The sequence below is a fragment of the Ornithorhynchus anatinus genome, chromosome 5 (assembly GCF_004115215.2).
Source record: "Ornithorhynchus anatinus isolate Pmale09 chromosome 5, mOrnAna1.pri.v4, whole genome shotgun sequence".
NCBI lineage: Eukaryota > Metazoa > Chordata > Mammalia > Monotremata > Ornithorhynchidae > Ornithorhynchus > Ornithorhynchus anatinus.
The window spans coordinates 96,307,464-96,329,841 of record NC_041732.1 but is presented as its reverse complement, the minus strand read 5'-3'; the positions used below and the strand labels follow the sequence as shown (position 1 = coordinate 96,329,841).

The window sequence follows — 22,378 nt, the reverse complement described above, 5'->3', positions numbered from 1 at the left end:
GAAGGTCTCTGGAGCCCCATGTGATCCTGTCCCTAACTTGTCAGTAATTGGAAAATGTCAGCCTACACAGAGTTGTCTCCTGAATACAAGCTGCAGGCCATCTTCCTCAAGTCCAGCAAAACAAACAGAAATCATCTGTGGCCTGTCCATTCCCCATTATTTTTTAATGGTATTAATGAATAAATCATGCAGTGGTATTTATTGGGAGAACACAATAAAAAGTCACTATCTTTTTAGTAAAAAGAGTGAAAAGACATGATCTCTGCCTTTAACGAAGCTCACATTCTTTTGGGGGAGCCAGATGTTAGAGGAATGTACCTCCTCTTATGGGGAAGAATTGTATCTACCAAGTAAATACCTTTTTTATGGAGTTTGCTAAGCGCTTCCTATGTGCTAAGCATTGTACTAAGTGTTGGGGTAGATTCATGTTCATCAGGTTGGACACAGTCCCTGTCCCGCATGGGGCTCACAGTCTAAGTAATACTGATGGTATTTGTTAAGCGGGACTATGTGCTAAGCTTGGAGAACAGTTATTGAATCCCCACTTTGCAGTTGAGGAAATTGAGTGCCAGATAAGTCAAATGACTTCCCCAAAGTCACACAGAAAGCAATTGCCAGAGTTGGGATTAGAACCCAGGTTCTTTGATTCTAAGGCCTGTGTTCTTTCCACTAGGCCACACTTTTTCTTCTGTTGTCCCTCCTATTTAGACTAAAAGCCCCATGTGGGACAGGAACTCTGTCTAACCTTATTAACATGTATCTGCCCATATACTTAGAACAGCGCTTGACCCACAGTAAGCACGTAACAAATATAATAATTATTAATCATTGTAATTATTATAATATGGTAATTTTCCAGGAACTTAGGACAGTGACCTGCACACAGTGAGTGCTCAGTAAGTACCATTGATTTATTGATAGGAGAAGCAACCAAATATGAAGTGCTTGGCCCATAGTAAGCAATTAACAAATATAATCATTATTAATCATTATAATTTTTATTGTATTATAGTTTCACAACCACTCAGGACAGTGGTCTGCATGCAGGGAATGCATAATAGGTACCATTGATTGATTGATGGGGAAGCAACCAAATACAAGAATATGCATGTAACAGCACAGGGAGGGTAGAGTGTGAGAAATAATATAATAATAATAACAATAATTCTGGTATTTAAGTGCTTATTCTGTGCCAAGCAACGTACTAAACGCTAGGATAGATACAAAATAATCATGTCATAGTGCTAAGTACCTAGATGCTTAGGGGTATTGACTTAAGTGCAGAGGTGATGATGAAGACAGGGAGAGCATAGGGTGAAGCTGTGAGGATTAATCAGAGATGGCTTCCTAGAGGAGGTGTGGTTTTAGTAGGACTTTGAAAATGGGAAGAGTGGTGGACTGTCAGGTATTCATTCATTCAGTCATTCATTCAGTCGTATTTATTGAGGATTTACTGTTTGCAGAGCACTGTACTAAGCGCTTGGAAAGTACAATTTGCAACAGATAGAGACAATCTCTACCCAACAACAAGCTCACAGTCTAGAAGGGGGATTTATTGAGTGCTTGAAAGTACATTACAATAATAGTAATAACAATAATGGTATTTGTTAAGCGCTTACTATGTGCGAGGCACTATACTAAACCCTGGAGCAGATACAAGCAAATCGGTTAGACACAGTCCCTGTCCCACGTAGGGCTCACAGTCTCAATCCCCATTTTGCAGATGAGATAGCTGAGGCACAGAGAAGTAAAGTGACTTGCCCAAGGTCACACAGCATGTAAATGGCAAAGTCACCATTAGAACCCATGCCCTTCTGACTCCCAATCCTGTGCTCTACCCACTTCGCCATGCTGCTTCTCTATGACATTACCTGTCCATGAGCTTACAGTCTGAAGGGAGAGGGAATGCAGACGAGAGAGGGCCGCTAGCAGTGATGAGAGTGAGGCAAAGGGAGTAGGTTGGTGTTAGAGCAGTGAAATATCCAGGCTAGGTTATAGTGGGAGTGGAGGGAGGATTGGTATGAGGGAAAGAGCTGACTGAATGCCTAAACCTGATGGTGAGGCGTTTTTGTTTGTTGTGGAGATGGATGGGCAACCATTGGGATTTGTGAGTAGTGGGGAGACATACACAGAATAATATTATAGAAAAAATAATCTGGGCAGCATTGTGAAGTGTGGGCTGGGGTTGGGGGAGACAGGAGGCATTCTGATCAGCGAAGAGGAGGCTGACACACTAATAATAATAATGTTGATAATAATGGTAGTTGTTAAGTGTTTAGTTCGTGCCAGGCACTGTACTAAGCGCTGCAGTGGGTACAGGTGAATCATGTTGGACACAGTCCCTGTCCCCTGTGGGCTCACAGTCTCAATCCTCATTTTACAGGTGAGGTAACTGAAGCACATTCATTCATTCAATAATATTTATTGAGTGCTTACTATGTGCAGAGCACTCTACTAAGCTCTTGGAATGTACAATTGAGCAACAAATAGAGACAATCCCTGCCCATTGGCGGGCTTACAGTCTAATCGGGGGAAAGCCCAGAGAAGTGAAGTGACTTGTCCAAGGTCATACAGCAAATCTTGACTTGGGACCTGGGATTAGAACCCATGACCTTCTGACACCCAGGCTCATGCTCTATCCATTATGTCATGCTGCTCCTTATATATAGTAGAGAAGATTTATGTCAAGGACGGGACTAAGGGCTAAAATGGGGAAGATACAAGTTTGTCCTATTGGACACAGGCCTGTGTCAGTTGCCACAGACAGACCGGCATGGTATATTAAAATCAAGAAAGGAGTAGTTCTGTTCATTTCTAAACACCTGGAGGGTTAGTGTCTTCTACTGCTGATGTTCTCTCCCAAGAATTAGGTCAATACGCTGAACACATTGGCTGATCAATAACTGATGTTTTCCCATATCTGTCTTTTGGACAGAAAATTTCCCCAGTTGGAAGTGATGACAAATCATCTGATTGTTTTAGTCTAGCTCAACTCTCTATTTGTGATTTTCTTTCAATCCTTAGTAGCTGTTGGGTTGATAATGCATGTTAATTGAAGTAAAAGGATTCTGTATTATGATCGGCTTAAAAATAATGCAAATCATTCTTTACTGTTTATTAATCTAGCCCTTTGACATTAATACCCAGATTATCTTTGCCTTTGGCATCATAAATTATACAGAAGACTCTTTTAAAATGTCCATTGTTTGTCACTTTCAATATGTATAAATAGCATCTTAAAGTTGAGTTATTTTGGTTGACAGTAAAACCAAATAAAATAATTAGTGAGCGAAAATCTGAATCCTCTTTAGAGTTTAAACCCTTAGCAACAAGTACACATTTCTAGGGTAGAAAAAGCTAGCTTCATTTCATTTTGGAAAGGAGGACAAAAGGTCTCCAGTAGAATATTCTTAGTAGGTTGAGATTGATAATAGGAATAGCATTTACTATTTGCACAGAGAACTCTACTAAGCACTGGGAAAATATACTCACGTCCCTGGCTGCCAAAGTGCTCAGAATCCAAGATTTCATTGGAGTGAAGGAGAGAGGGGTGAGTGGTGGACACACAAGGAATGATGAAACAATAATAACTCAATGTCAGTATAAAACACAGGGACAGGAGTATATATACTAGTAACAATAATGATGGCATTTGATAAGTTCTTACCTTGAGCAAAGCACTGCTCTAAGCTCTGGGGGGATACAAGATGATCAGGTTGTCTCACATTGAGCTCCCAGTCTTCATCCCCATTTTACAGATGAGGTAACTGAGGCACAGAAAAGTGAAGTGACTTGCCCAGAGTCACACAGCTGACAAGTGGCGGAGCTGGGATTAGAACCCATGACCTCTGACTCCCAAGCCTGTGCTCTTTCCACTGAGCCACGCTGCTTCCCTTATACGTACATACATACACACACATTCATTCATTCAATAGTATTTATTGAGCGCTTACTATGTGCAGAGCACTGTACTAAGCGCTTGGGATGAACAAGTCGGCAACAGATAGAGACAGTCCCTGCCGTTTGACGGGCTTACAGTCTAATCGGGGGAGACGGACAGACGAGAACAATGGCACTAAACAGCGTCAAGGGGAAGAACATCTCGTAAAAACAATGGCAAAACACACACACACACACACACACACACACACACAAAACCAACCCACAAACACCCCCCCCCCCCAAGCAGGCTGGGTACTCATGGCTGGAGGAGCGAGGTTCTGGGCTCAGGCTCCAACGGTCACAGAGGCTGCTACAGCCTTCTCGTCGCTCTGTAGTAGACGGAAGCAGTGTGGCATAGTAGATAGAGCATGGGCCTGGAGTCAGAAGGTCGTGGGTTCTAATCCCGACTCCTCAACTTGTCGGCTGTGTGACCTTGGGCAAAATACTTCACTTCTCTGGCCCTCATTTACCTCATCTGTAAAATGAGGATTTTTACTGTGAGCCCCACATGGGGCAGGGACAGTGTCCAACCTGATTTGCTCGTGTCCACCCCAGCATTTAGTTCAGTGCCTGGCATACAGTAAGTGCTTAACAAATACCATGATTAGTAGTAGGAGCAGTAAAAGATGTGCCCTCATTCTGCTGCTGCTCTTTACCCTCCCAGTTGGAGAAGGAGAGGATGATGGGATTCCTAGTAGTGTTGCGGGGTGGACCCTCTCCCACACAGAAAGGCCCAGTGATCTTGTGTAATAATAATGATGATATTTGTTAATCGCTTACTATGTTCCAAGCACTATTCTAAGCACTGGGGTAGATACAAGGTTATTAGGTTGTCCCACGTGGGACTCAGTCTTAATCCCCATTTTACAGATGGGGGACTGAGGCACAGAGAAATGAAATGCCTTGCCTAAGGTCACTCAGCAGACAAGTGGTGGAGTCGAATTGGAACCACATCCTCTGACTTCCAAGCCTGACTTCAACTAAGCCACGCAGCTTCTCAAGCCACTATGAAGGCATAAGGCCACTATGGAAATGAGATGAGATATTTTCATTTTTTAAGGTATTTTTTAAGCACTGAATATGTGCCAGGCACTGTGCATTCATTCATTTAATTGTATTTATTGAGCACTTATAGTATGCAGAGCACCGTACTAAGTGCTTTGGAAAATACAGTACAAGAATAAATACACATTCCCTACCCACAAAAAGCTTACAGTCTAGAGGATGAGGTTACAGTCTGTCATCGGGGTAGATTCAAGGTAATCATGGAGACCACTATTACCGGTGCTGTGCAGCAGAGTGGACCAGGCTGAAAAACCAACCTGTCCGGATCCCGCCTGATAGGGAGTTACCTTCTTGGCCTGTACCACAGCCCCAGTCTTCTGGCCCTTTTATTTTATTTCATTTTATTTGATTCTATTTTATTTCATTTTTTGTTGGTATTTGTTAAGTGCTTACACTGTGTCAAACACAGTTCTAAGCACTGGGGTAAATATAAGTTATTTAGATTGACACAGTCCCCATCCCACATGAGCCTTACAGTCTGATTGTGAGCCCCACATGGGTCAGGGACTGGGTTAACCTGTTTTGCTTGTCTCTATCCCAGTGCTTATTACAGTGCCTGGCACATAGTAAGTGCTTATCAAATGCCACATTTTATTGTTAGTATTATTAAGTAGACAGGAGAACTGAGGCCCAGAGAAGTGAAGTGACTTGCACAAGGTCACACAGCAAGCAACTGACAGAGCAGGGATTAGAACCGAGGTCCTCTGACTCCCCTGCCTGTGCTCTTTCCACTAGACCATGCTGTGAAGCTTGTAAGCTTTAATGCCACATTTCCTAAGGGTTAGATGAGGGGACAAGAAAGCTGAAAAGTCCCTACTGATATGTTTAATGAATCCATCATTCATTGAGCAACTATTGAATATTGAGCACTGTATTAAGCATTTGGGAGAGAACAACTAATTCTTGCTCTGCCACGGGTGTACTGCGTGACCTTGGGCAAGTTACTTAGCTTCTCTTTTCCTCAGTTACCTCATCTGTAGAATGGGGATTAAGACAGTGAGCCTCATGTTGGACAGGGACTGTGTCTAACCTGGTTATCTTGTATCTACCCCCAGCACTTAGTACAGTGCCTGGCACATAATAAGTGCTTAACAAATACTATTAAAAAAAAAGAAAAATCCACAGGAACCAGTGTATTCTCTGCCTTCAAAAAAGTTACTATTTAGGGAGTTGGGAGAGACACAGATGCAGATTATAGGTAATGGAAGCAGGAAGAAGAATAATGATAAAATAGGTAGACTTGCAATGTGGATGACCTTGGGTAAATTGCTGATACTCTTTGTCTTAATTATTTGTTTATAAAATGAGGACAATGATAGAGGGGAATGTGGGTTAATTGGTTAAATGTAAAATGCTTTTAAAATACCAAATGCTGCTGCTGTACCAAAGTACCAAAGTCTTTTTAATTTAATGTTTTATCTGAGAGTGAAAAATAGAATGGAATTTTCCCATATATGTTTTTAAATAATAGCAATAATAATACTAATAGTAATAATAACTATGGTATTTGTTAAGTGCTTCCTATGTGCCAGGCATTGTTCTAAGTGCTGCAGTAGATACAAAGTAATTGGGTTGGACACAGTCCTTGTCACCCATGGGGTTCACAGTCTCAATCCCCATTTGACAGATGAGGTCACTGAGGCACAGAGAAGTGAAGTGACTTGCTCAAAGTCATACAACAGATAGCTGGCAGAACCAGGATTAGAGTCCAGGACCTTCTGACTCCCAGACCTATGCTCCTTCCACTAGACCACGCTGCTTCCATCCAATAGCATCAATATCTTGGCGGAAAAAAATCAAGCAAAAACATGTCTACACTTTCAAAACTGTATTGCTCACTAAAAGTGTTGAGCAAGGCAGAATCAGAAAGATCTTTGCAAATTCATCAGTATAATAATAATGTTGGTATTTATTAAGCACTTACTATGTGCAGAGCACTGTTCTAAGTGCTGGGGTAGATACAGGGTAATCAGATTGTCCCACGTGAGGCTCACAGTTAATCCCAAATTTACAGATGAGGTAACTGAGGCACAAAGAAGTGAAGTTACTTGCCCACAGTCACACAACTGACAAGTGGCAGATCCGGGATTGGAACCCATGACCTCTGACTCCCAAAGGTGGGCTCTTTCCACTGAGCCATGCTGCTTCTCTGTATAGGGGATCAGTTGCTCTTGGATGATAAATGTAACCCCAGTTGACTAGGAGAAAGATCTGTATTGTACTAACACTTGTAATCAGCTAATGGAGTATGGGAAAATGTTAAGGGAAAGTTGCTTTATGTTCTTTTTAAAAATAATTATTCATTTTCTTTTTCTTCACCCTCTCCCGCAACCTTATCCAGGGTATCTATGTAAGGGATGCCCCGCTGAAGGAAATTAAAATAACTAGTCCCCGTCGATTCATAGCTTCATTCAGCGTTGTGAACACAACCAAAAGGGATGCTGGGAATTACCGATGCATGATTCGCACCGAAGGAGGCGTCGGAGTCTCGAACTATGCGGAATTGGTCGTGAAAGGTAGGTGATTCGTATCTTCCACCCTCGTGCTAGAGCAGTGAGTAAGAACCTGAGGCCCTGAGATAGCTCATCACACCAATGCCACTCCAGTCTTGTCTCTACCCTTCAGTTTCTGCGAGGTTGTACCGTGGAGATCTGTGATAATGAATTGCATGTTAAATTCCTTCATGCACATGGGTTTTGTTTCTTAATCCCTTGTACTTGTTTATGCCTGTGTGGTGTTTGCAAAGGGAATGAATGGGCTCTTGGCAAATTCTTTTGCCAACTCCATGTGCAAAGATTGCAACCTATAAATTTGCTCAAGAAATGGAAATTATTTACCGATGGAAAACCACTTAAAATGCAAATATTCCCCTGATAGTGTTTATTACAGCAGGATGGATAATAAAACTAATACCTGTCCTTATAAACATGCTCAGTCACCTCCTCCAAACAATATTGATAAAACTGTGTTAACATTCATTATGCTTTGGTTACATCTGATGACTTGATTTGGCAAAATGAATCAACGTGGCCAAGCAGGTAGATACGAGGGAAAAAAAGGGAGAGATCCTTCCTGTGGTCAGCTCAGAAATGATCGTGAGGCCCAGATTGTTGAGGTTGTTTCCGCTCTAATAATAATGGTGCTATTTCTGAAGCACTTTCATTCGTTCCTTCAATCGTATTTGTTGAGCGCTGACTGTGTGCAGAGCACTCTACTAAATGCTTGGAAAGTACAGTTGAGCAACAGAGACAGTCTCTACCCAACAACAGGCTCGCAGTGTAGAAGAGGGGAGACAGACAACAAAACAAAATAGGTTCAAGTAAACAAAGTAAAACAACAAGGCCCTCAAATCAGCTGTCTCCCTCCTGTTGATCCCATCAATTCAACGACACAGTTTGGTTGGCCTTCCCCTTTTCTCCAGCCATGACATACCACTTTGGGATAATCGGCTGCCCTTCTCGATCTGCAGCATCACTCTGAATTTGGACTGGCCAAACCACACCCATCCCCAGCCATGGTCTGCCCCCGTCTATAGAGTTGGCAGGGAAACTGGGGCTTTGAGAATGGATCTCTAGATCTTCTGTGACACTACTTAATAATAAATAATAATAATAATATTTAAGTCTTATGGTATTTGGTAAGCGCTTACTATGTGCCAACTGGGATAGATTCAGTTGATCAGGTTGATCACAGTCCCTGTACCACTTGGGGCTCACACACATCCCTATTTTACAAATGTGGTAACAAATTTGGTAAACAGGCATCAGTACCATCAATATAAATAAATAGAATTAAAGATATATACACATAATAAAATAAATAGAATAATAAATATGTACATATATACACAAGTGCTGTGGGGTGAGGAGGGGGTAGAATAGACGGAGGGAGTCAGGGCGATGGGGAAGGGAGGAGGAGCAGGGGCAAAGGGGGGCTTAGTCTATGAGCCTGTCGTTTAGCCTGTGAGCCCGTTGTTGGGCAGCCATTGTCTCTATCTGTTGCCGAACTGTACATTCCAAGCGCATGGTAGAGTGCTGTGCACATAGTAAGTGCTTAGTAAATATGATTGAATGAATGAATGAATGAATGAATGAATGGAAGGCTTCTTGGAGGAGGTGAGCTTTCAGTAGGGCTTTGAAGGGAGAAAGTGTAGTAGATAAGTGGATGTGAGGAGGGAGGGCGTTCCAGGACAGAGATAGGACATGGTCCAGGGGTCAATGGTGGGACAGGTGAGATTGAGGCATAGTGAGAAAGCCCCAGAGGAGCTGAGTGTGTGGGCTGGGCTATAGGAGAGAAGGGAGATGAGGTAGTTGGGGGAAAGGTGATGGAGAGCTTTGAAACCAATAGGGCAGGGAAAGTGTCTGCTAATTCTGTTGTATTGTACTCTCCCAAATGCTTAGTACAATGCTCTGCACATAGTTTGTGCTCAATAAGTACCACTGATTGATTGGTTGATTGATTCCATCCTCCAAGAGGCCTTTCCTTTCCTCTTCTCCCACTCCCTCCTAGTTTGCCATGACTTGCTCCCTTTATTCATCCCCCGTCCCAGCCCCGCAGTGCTTATGTACATATGTACATTAGAGAAGCAGCTTGGCTCAGTGGAAAGAGCCTGGGCTTGGGAGTCAGAGGTCATGGGTTCTAATCCCAGCTCTGCCGCTTTCCAGCTGTGTGACTTGGGGCAAGTCACTTCACTTCTCTGTGCCTCAGTTCCCTCATCTGTAAAATGGGGATTAAAACTGTGAGCCCCACGTGGGACAACCTGATCACCTTGTATCTCCCCAGCGCTTAGAACAGTGCTTTGCACATAGTAAGCACTTAACAAATACCACCATTATCATTATTATATGTGTCATTTATTTATATTAATGTAGGTCTCCCCCTCTAGATTGTAAGCTTGTTGTGAGCAGAGAATATGTTTGTATATTGTTATACCATGCTCTCCAAAGCAGTTAGTACAATATTTTGCAAGCTGTAAGCTTGAATGAATGAATGAACACTGGGTTAGATACAAGGTAATCAGGATGGATACAGTCCCTGTTCCTCGTCAGACTCTTAGTCTTAAGTAGGAAGGAGAAGGGGCATTGAATCACCATGTTTTATAAGTGAGGTAACTGAGGCAGAGAAGACTCGTTCTCTAGACTCTAAGCTTGTTGAGGGCAGGAATGTGTCTGTTTCTTGTTATAATGTTGGTATTTGTTAAGCGCTTACTATGTGCAGAGCACTGTTCTAAGCGCTGGGGTAGACACAGGGGAATCAGGTTGTCCCACGTGGGGCTCACAGTCTTAATCCCCATTTTACAGATGAGGGAACTGAGGCACAGAGAAGTGAAGTGACTTGCCCACAGTCACACAGCTGACAAGTGGCAGAGATGGGATTCGAACTCATGACCTCTGACTCCAAAGCCCGGGCTCTTTCTATATTACATGAGAAGCAACGAGACTTAGTGGAAAGAGCACAGGCTTGGGAGTCAGAGCTTCATTCATTCATTCAATAGTATTTATTCAGCGCTTACTATGTGCAGAGCACTGTACTAAGCACTTGGAATGTACAAATCGGTAACAGAGACAGTCCCTGCCCCTTGACGGGCTTACAGTCTAATCAGGGGAGACAGACAAGAACAATAGCAATAAATAGAATCAAGGGGATGAACATCTCATTAAAACAATAGAAAATGATTAGAATCAAGGTGATGTACATCTCATTAACAAAATAAATAGGGTGATGAAAATATATACAGTTGAGCGGACGAGTACAGTGCTGAGGGGATGGGAAGGGAGAGGGGGAGGAGCAGAGGGAATGGGGTAAAAGCTTGTGGGTTCTGATCCCAGCTCCACCACTTATCAGATGTGTGACTTTGGGCAAGTCACTTAACTTCTCTGGGCCTCAGCTACCTCATCTGTAAAATGGAGATTAAGACTGTGAGCCCCACGTGGGACAACCTGTTTAGCTTGTATCTACCCCAGTGCGTAGAACAGTGCTTGGCACATAGCGTTTAACAAATACCATCATTATTATTATTCTACTCTCCAAAGCTCTCAGTATAGTGCGCTGCACACATTAAGCATTCCATAAATAGTTGAATGAGTGAACAAAGCGCTTAACAAATACCACAATAATCATTATTATTTCCCTGACAGAATTCCTCATCTTCCCTTCCAAATCCTCCTAATTTTCCTAACGCATTTAACCTTCCCTTCTCCATCCTCCCCGTCTCTGAAATCCACAGATTTGATGCTATCTTTGACTTCTCTCTCTCTTTCAACCTACCGTGCTCTGCACATAGTAAGCGCTCAGTAAATACGATTGAATGAATATTCAATCTGGCACCAAAACCTTTTGATTCTTTCTCTACCGTGTTTCCAGAATCCACCCCTTCCTCTCCATCTAAAAACTACCACTCTGGTCCAGGAGCATGTCATATCCTGACACTGGCTTCTTCACTTACCTTACTGTCTCTCATCTTTCCCCAGGCAGTCATTAGTTCACTTTGATGCCCAAATCATTTTTCTAAAACCTCTTTCTGCAAACCCATATCACTCCTCCAGAAATCTGCAGTGGTTGCCATTCCTCTTTGAATCAAGGAGAAATCTCTGAGCATTGGCTGTAAGTCCCTCAAATCAGCTGTCTCCCTCCTGTTGATCCCAACAACTCAACGACACAGTTTGGTTGGCCTTCCATTTTTCTCCAGCCATGACATACCACTTTGGGATAATCGGCTGCCCTTCTCCATCTGCAGCCTCACTTTGAATTTGGACTGGCCAAACCACACCCATCCCCAGCCATGGTCTGCCCCCATCTATAGAGTTGGCAGGGAAACTGGGGCTTTGAGAATGGATCTCTAGATCTTCTGTGACACTATTTAATAACAAATAATAATAATATTTAAGTCTTATGGTATTTGGTAAGCACTTACTATGTGCCAACTGTGATGAATTCAGTTGATCAAGTTGAACACAGTCCCTGTACCATTTGGGGCTCACACACATCCCTATTTTACAGATGTGGTAACTGAGGCACAGAGAGGTGAAGTGACTTGTCCAAGGTCACACAGCAGACATGTGGCAGAGCTGGGATTAGAACCCAGGTCCTTCTGACTCCCGAGCCCATACTCTATCCACTAAACCATGCTTCTTCTCTTGTTCAGGGGTGTCACAGGAGTTTGGCGTATGCTGCGTCAACCCCTGCTCCTCTTTCTTCTCTACTGAATAACATGGCAGCCATGCTTGTCCCCATTAGATTGTAAACTCCTTAAAGGCAGGGTTCCTGTCTACCAACTCTACTGTATTCAGTTTTCCTCAGTACTTACTACAGTGCTCTGCACATTGTAATTTCTCTTTGAATACCATTGATTGATGGGTCATTGCCTAAGCAAGGACTACAACATCCAGTGTATCTGGGTAAGGAAAGTGTTGTCAGACAAACTATGGTAGAAGTTTCCTGACCCAGCAGGATCCAGCCAGTGTTTTTTAGTGTTTGGGTTCTGTAATTGAGAAGCAGGAGTTTGAATATATTTCTACAGAACAAGCAGGAGTAATTTCACTGGTAGCTTCTTGATAAATTTTTCATGCTCGAATGGTTGTAGAAATATGATTTGAAAATTATCATCTGATCTTTTGAAAATTAACCCAAAATTTATGTTCTTTAAGTTAAAGGTCTTTAGGGTAAAGTTGGCCCATCAGATCTCCAGGTTTTTAGTTGGAATCACCCTTATCTAGCATTTCCTCAATGAGGAATTAGGGAAAAAAAAAAGCACCAGCCCCCAGGGATGCAAAAACACTTAAATCAGGTCTATTTGAAATACTTTGAAGATTTAAAATGAATTAGTGTAACCACTAACCTTTGTGACCTTACTGCAAGTTCGCACTTTGAATGGCAATTCAACAGCCCTGCTCCCCTTTGAAACTTGAAAGTAATTAACTGTTCTTTCAGCTTGGCTACATAAATGCCTTAGGATGCACTATAAAAGTACCCATTCATGTCTTGGTTCAAGAAACAGCCTAATGATTTAAATTGATGCTAAATCATTTTGAGTCGAGTCAGAAGAGTTAAAAAAGATGCACAGCTCCTGCACGAAGCTTTAGCGTATAAATTGAAGGAACAATAATTTCAGTAAAACTATAGTAAATTTCTAATCCCCCAAAGGTGAAGGCAGAATTTAGTGTCATATTTTGACTCTGACATCTAATGAAGTTTTCTCTCGACATTTTCAAACATCTATTTGATTTATCAAGAGCACAAAGGAAAATGATTCTGCTCTTTTCTCTAATGTATTAGAACCAACCACTCTCTATTTCTCAACTCAATGTGTGTAAGGGCTCAATTAAAATAAATAAAAAAAGTCAAACCTCCCTTAGAGACTTTTCTGAATCATCACCAAGTCGGTCATATTTTTCTCTGGCACCAGGGAGAGTGGCTCATTAGAATAGAAATGCATAACCTCATTGTTTTTAGCCATCTCACTAGGTGATATCCCTTTTCAGCTTGCTACTTCCTACCCTGCGGGCTGGTCCCTGAGGTTTTGAGCAGTCAGTCATTCAGACTATGGCATCAGTGCAGCTCAGTAAGGATTTTATTTAGACCAGAAAGCACACCTGCTGCTTACTTGATAGAGATTTGGAAAAGAATGCCCATGTTATTAGCAGTACACATGCGGGAGCCTTTTTGATCACAAGCAAAAATGCTGTTTCCATTACACTAGGTTTAACCAGCAAAAGACTAGGTTACATTTGACTTCCTCTCCTTTGGCTGGAAGGAGATGATTGTGCTTCAAGTTACTCAAAGACAAGGAAGTGATCCCTTCCTTACAGATTCAAAGGGCTCCATCTGTCTCCAACAGAATCATATACTCACCCCATTAATACTGTGACTGGCTGAGGGAGAGATCCAATTAACCAATGTCAGATGTGGGAGATTGTCACCAAACTAGTAATGGACCAGTCCTTTCATTCATTCATTCATTCATTCATTCATTCATTCAATAGTATTTATTGAGTGCTTACTATGTGCAGAGCACTGTACTGAGCGCTTGGAATGTACAAATGGGTAACAGATAGAGACAGTCCCTGCCCGTTGACGGGCTTACAGTCTAATCGGGGGAGACGGACAGACAAGAACAATAGCAATAAATAGAATCTAGGGGATGAACATCTCATTAAAACAATAGCAAATGAATAGAATCAGGGCGATGTACATTTCATTAACAAAATAAATAGGGTAATGAAAATATATACAGTTGAGCAGACGAGTACAGTGCCGAGGGGATGGGAAGGGAGAGGGAGAGGAGCAGAGGGAAATGGGGGGAAAAGAGGGTTTAGCTGCGGAGAGGTGAAGGGGGACGGTGGAGGGAGTAGAGGGAGAAGGGGAGCTCAGTCTGGGAAGACCTCTTGGAGGAGGTGAGTCCTGATATCAGTTCAAACATCCACTATCCCCTAGGCCACGCTGCTTCTCCAAAAATGTATTGGCTAGGGGGAAAGACTAGAGGCAGGGAAGTCAGCGAGGAGACTGATGCCGTAGTCATCTTGCAATGTGTCCAGGATGGTAACTGTTTGGTTGGAGAGGAAGAGGCATACTCTGGAAATAGTATGGAGGAAGGACCGACAGAATTTGGTGACAGATGGATTATGGGGGTTGACAGAGAGGGCAAAATCAAAGATAGAACAAAGGTACAGGCTTGAGAGTCACGAAGAAAGGTGGGTGTTGTCGACCATGACGGGAAAGTTAGGAGGAGGAGAGAATTTGGGCGGCGAGATCATTTTAGTTTTAAGCATGTTGAGCTTTAGGTACTGGAGGTACATCCATACAGCTTTAGCGTGGAGGCAGAGGAAATGCAAAATTGCAGATGGGGGAAAGATCAGAGCAAATAGGATAGGTTTGGAAATCTGCATGGTGGTGGTAGTTGAAGCTGTGGAAGGGAGTAAGGTCTTCAAGGGATTGAGTATAGATTGACAAGAGAAGGAGCCTCAAGGTAGCAACTAGATGGACATCCCCATTTAGGGGATGGGACATATCCTGACAGAGACACTAATAAGGCTCACCCAGAGAGGCAGTAGGAGAACCATTGAGAGGACTGTGTCAAAAAATTAAGGTTGAAGAGATGTTTCCAGATTGTTGTGGTTCACAATGTCAAAAGTAGCTGACAGATCAAGGAGGATTAGAACAGTGTACATAAATTTAGGAAACTGGAGGAGTTCATTGGAGACTGTGGATAGAACAGTATGAGTAAAGTAGGGGGTGGGAACCTGATTCTAGAAGATCAAGAGGGGAGTTGGAGGAGAGGAAATGGAGGCAGCAGGTGTTGGACTTGTTCAAGGAATTTGGACAGAAATGGGAGGTGGGAAGTATAGTGATAGCTGATGATGAAATGTGGCCCAGAGAAGGTATTTTTAGGATAGGGAAGTTGTGGGTGTGTAAGAAGACAAAAGGTTAAGGACCAGCCAAGAGTCATTGGTTGAAGGACAGTGGTCAAGGAAGGAAGAAGAAAAGGCACATCTGTTTTTTAAAGGTGAGAAGCAGAGGAGTTGGAGGAACAGGTGGATAGGGTGGGCGGAGGGGGGTGAGATCTCTTGGTAGATAGCTGAGAAGGATGTGGGAGACTGTGGGAGAGAGCTGGGTAGCTTAAGAAGACAAAGGAACAATGAATAACAAGCAACAAAATCAAAAACAGTGCTTCACAGATAGTACTCACTTAACATATTATTATTATTATTATTGAACCAAGGTTATTTGTTGAAACAAATAAATGAGTAGATCATGGAAGTGGGATTCTTAGACTCCCCACTGCTCCAGATAAGGAGTCTTTAGTTCCAAACTTTTAGGTACTGTTACAGTCCCAAAGCACTTCTGTACATATCCATAATTCATTTATTTATATTAATGTCTGCCTTCCCCTTTAGACTTCACTAAGCTTGTTAGCCATACCAACTCTGTTACACTCTACCAAGTACTTAGTACAGTGCTTTGCTCACAGTAAGTGCTCAATTAATGCTCATTGTGGGCAGGGAATGTGTCTGATGTTGTATCGTATTCTCCCAAGTGCTTAGTACAGTGCTTTGCCCACAGTAAGCTCTCAATAAATACCATTGATAATAATAAATATGATTGATTCTGAAGGCAAAGCAGTGTTCTAACCACTTGCAAAAGGACAAATGAAGTAAGACACCTGTTCCCGGTATTCAAGGAGTTTATAAATATATGTTTAAAAATGGGCACATTGTGGAGCTTTTTTCGATCTTGAAGTTGCTTGTGCAGTATTGTCAGGCCGCAAGCAAGATTTAATTGGATAATAGGATTTTTGGGTATATACAGATTGGATCAGGTGAAGAATGAAGTAGATGAAGGTTGTATGAGAAACAGTCCTGCATAGTAGATAGAACACAGGCCTGGGAGTCAGGAGAACCTGTGTTCAAATCCTGGATTAGCCACTTTGCTGTGTGATCCTGAAAGCACTCAATGAATAATACCACCGATTGAATGAAGTTGAAAAACATAGTTGAGATTTTTGTTTTTTTTAATGTTTGCTGGACTGTAAGCTTACTATGGACAGGCAATACGTCTGCTAATTCTATTGTAGTATGCTCATCCTTTAGACTGTAAACTCATTGTCGGCAGGGAATACGTCTGTTTTATTCTGTTCTTCCAAGCTCTTAATACAGTGCTCTGCTCACAGTAAGTGCTCAATAAATATGATTGACTGACCCAAGTGCTTAGCTCAGTGCTCTGAATATAGCAGGTGCTCAGTAAATGTCATTTGATTGATTGATTGACTGTCTCAGGTGGGCAGAAGGGAGATCATTGACTTTTTTCTCTGACCTACAGAGCCACCGGTCCCCATTGCCCCTCCCCAGCTGCACTCCGTGGGTGCCACCTACCTCTGGATCCAGCTCAATGCCAACTCCATCAACGGGGACGGGCCAATTGTCGGACGTGAGGTGGAATACTGCACCGCCAGCGGCAGCTGGAGCGACCGGCAGCCCGTGGATTCAACGAGTTACAAAATCGGGCATCTGGACCCCGATACCGAGTACGAGATTAGCGTGCTGCTCACCAGACCGGGGGAAGGTGGCACCGGATCGCCTGGCCCTGCGCTCAAGACGAGGACCAAGTGTGCCGGTGAGTCCCAGGCAGTCGGGGAATGTTCCCAGATGCCTTCCTGACATTGAAACTAGCCGTGCTGTCTCTCACTCTGCTGGGTCTCTCACTCTTCCGGGCCCTGGGTCCCAGGGTTTAGGGTATAATGTTTTGGACAACACACCCTTAGCGTTTGTTAAGAGGATCCTTGACTGTTACCCACAGTGCTGCAGCACATCGTACAATGCAGGTGCTGAAGACCTCTAGTGATGAGAAAACAAAGAGGAAGGTTAATGCGGAGGCTTGTCGGAGCACAGTAATATTTAACTGTTGTCAGCTCAGAATATCCCACCTCCCAGAAGGCCAGATTTCTTTTCCCTGTTCCCTCGGTTTTATGTCCACAGTTAAAGCCTTTTACATCTGTAGCTCCTGTTCTCTACGCCAGAGGGGCTATGGAAAAATAGATCTCCTTGATGCCAAGGCCTTAACAGCAGTGTCTTTATTGATGGATGCTTAATGGAAGGGCTACCTGCCATTGACATTGGGCCCATCTGTAAAACAAGCAAAGGGTGATTTGTGGGGCACCGGAGACCTTGGTTTTTAGATTGTAAAGTTGTAATCAACTGAACTAGACTCTTCCCACAAATGGAATAGAAGTAGAGACTGAAGGAGAGAGGAATAACGTATATTCCTGTGAAAGGCAGGACGGTAATAGCATTGTGACTAAATTGCTACTTTGTCGGTGGAAGAAGGAATGTAATCCATGGAGACGGCACAGTTTAGTGGAAGCGTTACCTTCAGCAACCCCTGAATTTACAGGGCCTATGAATTGGCTTGAGAAGCTGATTGATTTTTTGCAGAGTCCTAGGTATGTGGGGCCTGAACCTTTCTTTGCTGAAGCATTTTGAGCCAGGAAACTATGTGCTGGATTCTTAGCATGAAATTGGTTTTTAAAAGCTTGCATTTGAAAGTGGAAATTTTATACATAATTTTTAACCAGTACTCATTTGTGTTAGATGTGGAAAAAGGAAGTACTGGGCCATTATTGACCCTGGACAGGAACACGTTTTTTCCTTAGGGAGTAGAAGACATGTTTTCCGAGGGCACAGAGTGTGTAACCGGGGTAGCACATGGTAGACATCTGTGGAGAAGCTCACATGTGCAGCGTTAGATAACCACAGGCTGTTCTGTGACTGGTCTCTGTTTCAGAACAGTGTCTGCTGGGCCATTTCTCTTCACCCTTTTCTCATTCCACACCTTCCCTCTCCTCTTTCCATCACCCTTCCAAACTTCCCCTAGCTCTCCCTGGGTTTTGTCCCATGTTTTGGGGATCTCTGCTCTCCCCAAGTACTTGGCCCTGAAGTAGGAATAATCTTTGTAACACACACCCCTCCCCCCGCCAGGGGCAGTAGAAGGCAGACGTAGATGATTTTTTTTTCCCCAGGAAACTGAAAACTAACTTAGGGAAATAGAGATATGGGAGAGGAAGTAATAATAATAATAATAATAATAATAATGTTGGTATTTGTTAAGCGCTATGTGCAGAGCACTCTTCTAAGTGCTGGGGTAGATATAGGGTAATCAGGTTGTCCCACGTGAGGCTCTCAGTTAATCCCCATTTTACAGATGAGGTAACTGAGGCACAGAGAAGTTAAGTGACTTGCCCAGAGTCACACAGCTGACAAATGGCAGAGCTTGGATTTGAACCCATGACTTCCGTCTCCCAAACCCGGGCTCTTTCCACCGAGCCACGCTGCTTTAGACTGTGAGCCCCATGTGGAACAGGGACTGTGTTCAACGTAATAACCTGTGTCCACATAGTAAAGGCTTAACAAATACAATAACAATGATATCATTATTATTATTATTATCAATATTATTATTAATTATGATGATGATGGACAAGAACAGGGAGCAGAAAAACAACCAAAAGTATGTCGCACAGGTTGCGGAATTCCCCTAGAATCAACCAGAAGAGCCTCATATGTAGGATCATGTGGAGGCTTGAGGTTCCTCCATTCTTAGATCACACTGACTCAGGGACTCTGGTATTTCTTTAGAGGACTGGGTTAAGTTATGGGGTCACCTCTGGGGTTGAGCTCCGTTCCAAGGAATTCAGCCACCTACAAGCTGGGATGAGCTTGAGACTACAGAATTCCCTGGGAGCCTTGGAGTGTTTGGAATCAGTATCCATTCCAGAGATGAGCACTCCAGTCGCAAAATGGAAGGATGGCCTAACATGCCAAGAACTTCCCTGATTAATTTTGGGTCTTTTAAATTCATACCACCTATGGAGTGTAATTGGCCCAAGATATACACCCCTGCAAGGCCTGACTACTAGAGAAGCAGCATGGCTTAGTGGAAAGACCAAAGGCTTGGGAGTCAGAGGTCGTGGGTTCTAATCCTGCCTCCGCCACTTGTCAGCGTGTGACTTGAGCAAGTCACTTAACTTCTCTGTGCCTCAGTTACCTCATCTGTAAAATGGGGATTAAGACTGTGAGCCCCACGTTGGACAACCTGATTACCATCTCCCCCAGTGCTTAGAACAATGTTTGGCATTGCATAAGCACTTAACAAATACCATTATTATTATTATTACCTCCTTTCTTTCAGAATCTCCAGTTGATGTCTTGCATTAAACCACATTAGACTTTTGTATTCCTTTAGCAAAATGACCTAAAACTTCAAGCTTCATGTGTAGGAGTTAAAAATGAGTGCCCACCTCTTTTGCCCAAGTGTTTTTTTCACCTTTTTGGTAGCTGATTTTGCTACTGATCTTTGAAATGATTCATGGTTAATGACCTGAGTTTCAGGGTATTTATTGTGTATTGTGTGCAGAGCATTGTACTATGTGCTTGTGGCCTAATTATATGTTATAAAATACTTATACACATTTATTTTAATACTTATTTATATTAATGTCTGCCCCCCCCACCTTTAAACTGTAAACTCATTATAACATGTCTGCTAATTCTGTTGTATTCCTCCAAGTGCTTAGTAAGGTGCTGTGCACATAGTAAATGCTCAATAAATAACGTTGATTGATTGTTGTGTGACAGGATGGGTCTCCCACTGAATTATCTTGTACTTACCCCAGTGCTTAGTACAGTGCCTGGCACAAAGTAAACACTTAACAAATCCCTTAAAAAATCAGATAAAGTGATTATTAGCAAACGGGAAGCATTTGTTTAGTCAGTGTCGTGGGTAATGCTGCAAGGAAATTATCGGTTTATTTTGGACTGCCCAAAGCTGAAGAGCATTACACTTTTATTCTACTTTCCAGGAGAACAATTATGTAAGCTCTCTAACTCAATGCTTTTATGAACAAGCAGCATGTAAAAGCACATGAGTTTATATTTGCATCCAGTCTGCCAGGCATTTCTCCTGCCAACTTTATAGGCAGGTACTGACCGATTCCTCAGTCATGTTGGAATTTAAAATCAAAGTGGACAACATGGGCTAGAGATATTTGCCTGCATATCCAGCTACAGGCCAGATCAACTCTGTAGATGAGGAACTGAATCTTTAAAAGATCCCCCAAAATAAATATAATTTAATTGTTATTCTTGAAGCGACTTTATTAGGAAGGCTCACCAAATCCACTAGGATGACAGTGAAAAATCAAGATTGACAAGCAGTTAATGATCAATTTTCACACCTTCTTTCAAAGACTGTTGCTTTCAATCTTCTCATCTTGATTATCTACTTGGCGCTTCAGACCTGAAATTGCTTGCTTTGTTTTCTTAAGTGCCACTTCTTTTTTTTATCCATGGCATTTGTTACTCACTGTACAGCCTGGCAGAGTGGAAAGAGCCTGGGCTTTGGAGTCAGAGGTCATGGGTTCGACTCCCAGCTCTGCCACTAGTCAGCTGTGTGACTGTGGGCAAGTCACTTAACTTCTCTGTGCCTCAATTACCTCATATGTAAAATGGGGATTAACTGTGAGCCTTACGTAGGACAACCTGATTCCCCTGTGTTTACCCCAGCGCTTAGAACAGTGCTCTGCACTTAGTAAGCGCTCAACAAATACCAAAATTATTATATTATTATTATAACTATATGCCATGCACTGTTCTAAGCACTGGGATTGATACAAGCTAATCAGGTTGAAAACAGTGTCCCAAATGGGGATCAAAATCCTAATCCCCATTTTACAGATAAGGTAACCGAGGTACAGAGAAGGTAAGCCACTTTCCCAAGGACACACAGCAGACAAATGGCAGAGCTGGGAGTAAAACAGTCACAACCTTGAATTTTCTCCTGCCATTAAAAACATCTCTACACATGTCCTGCCCTCACCTCAAATTTAACATGTCTAAAATAGAACTTCTTATCTTCCCACCCAAACCCTATTCTCCCCCTGATTTTCTCATCACTGTAGACGGCACTACCATCATTCTTGTCTAACAAACCCCTAACCTTGATGTTATTCATTCATTCAGTTGTATTTATTGAGTACTTACTGTATGCAGAGCACTGTACTAAATGCTTGGGAGAGTACAGTACAACAGTAAACACATTCCTTACCCACAACATGCTTACAGTCTAGAGGGATGGAGACAGACATTAATATAAATAAATTACAGATAATAATAATAATGGTATTTTTGTTAAGTGCTTGTTATACCACCGGAAAGAGCACGGGCTTTGGAGTCAGGGCTCATGAGTTCGAATCCCAGCTCTGCCACTTGTCAGCTGTGTGACTGTGGGCAAGTCACTTAACTTCTCTATGCCTCAGTTCCCTAATCTGTAAAATGGGGATTAAGACTGTGAGCCCCACATGGGACAACCTGATTCCCCTGTGTTTACCCCAGCGCTTAGAACAGTGCTCTGCACATAGTAAGCGCTTAACAAATAGCAACATTATTATTATTATTATTATTACCAAAGCACTCTTCTAAGCGCTGGGGCAGACACAAGGTAATCAGGTTGTCCCACATGGGGCTCACAGTCTTAATCCCCTTTTTACAGAGGAGAGAACTGAGGCACAGAGAAGTTAAGTGGCTTGCCCAAGGTCACACAGCAGACGAGTGGCAGAGTTGGAATTAGAACCCATGACTTCTGACTCCCAAGCCCATGCCCTTTCCACTAAGCCATACTGCTTCTATAATGTGTACATAAATGCATTGGGGCTGGGATGAGGGGAAGAACTCCTCCCTTCTTTCTTTCTACTGCCCACCCCGCACTCTCCACTCCTCTGCCACCCACCTCCTCACCATCCCCCGTTCTCACCTATTGCGCCGTCGACCCCTGGGCCACGTCCTCCCGCTGTCCTGGAATGCCCTCCCTCCTCACCTCTGCCAAA

At 42.9% G+C, this 22,378-nt stretch overlaps 1 protein-coding gene across 9 annotated transcripts in view; it reads left to right on the top strand.

The window, feature by feature from the left end:
- PTPRM (protein tyrosine phosphatase receptor type M) overlaps positions 1-22,378 on the top strand; it is an 838,914-nt gene that overhangs the window by 324,328 nt on the left and 492,208 nt on the right. For all 9 annotated transcript variants that reach the window (XM_029065462.2, XM_029065460.2, XM_029065457.2 and 6 more), the window contains exons 6-7: positions 7,349-7,523; positions 16,822-17,115. In XM_029065462.2, coding sequence (XP_028921295.1) covers positions 7,349-7,523; positions 16,822-17,115 — 469 coding nt within the window. The remainder of the gene's footprint in view (positions 1-7,348; positions 7,524-16,821; positions 17,116-22,378) is intronic.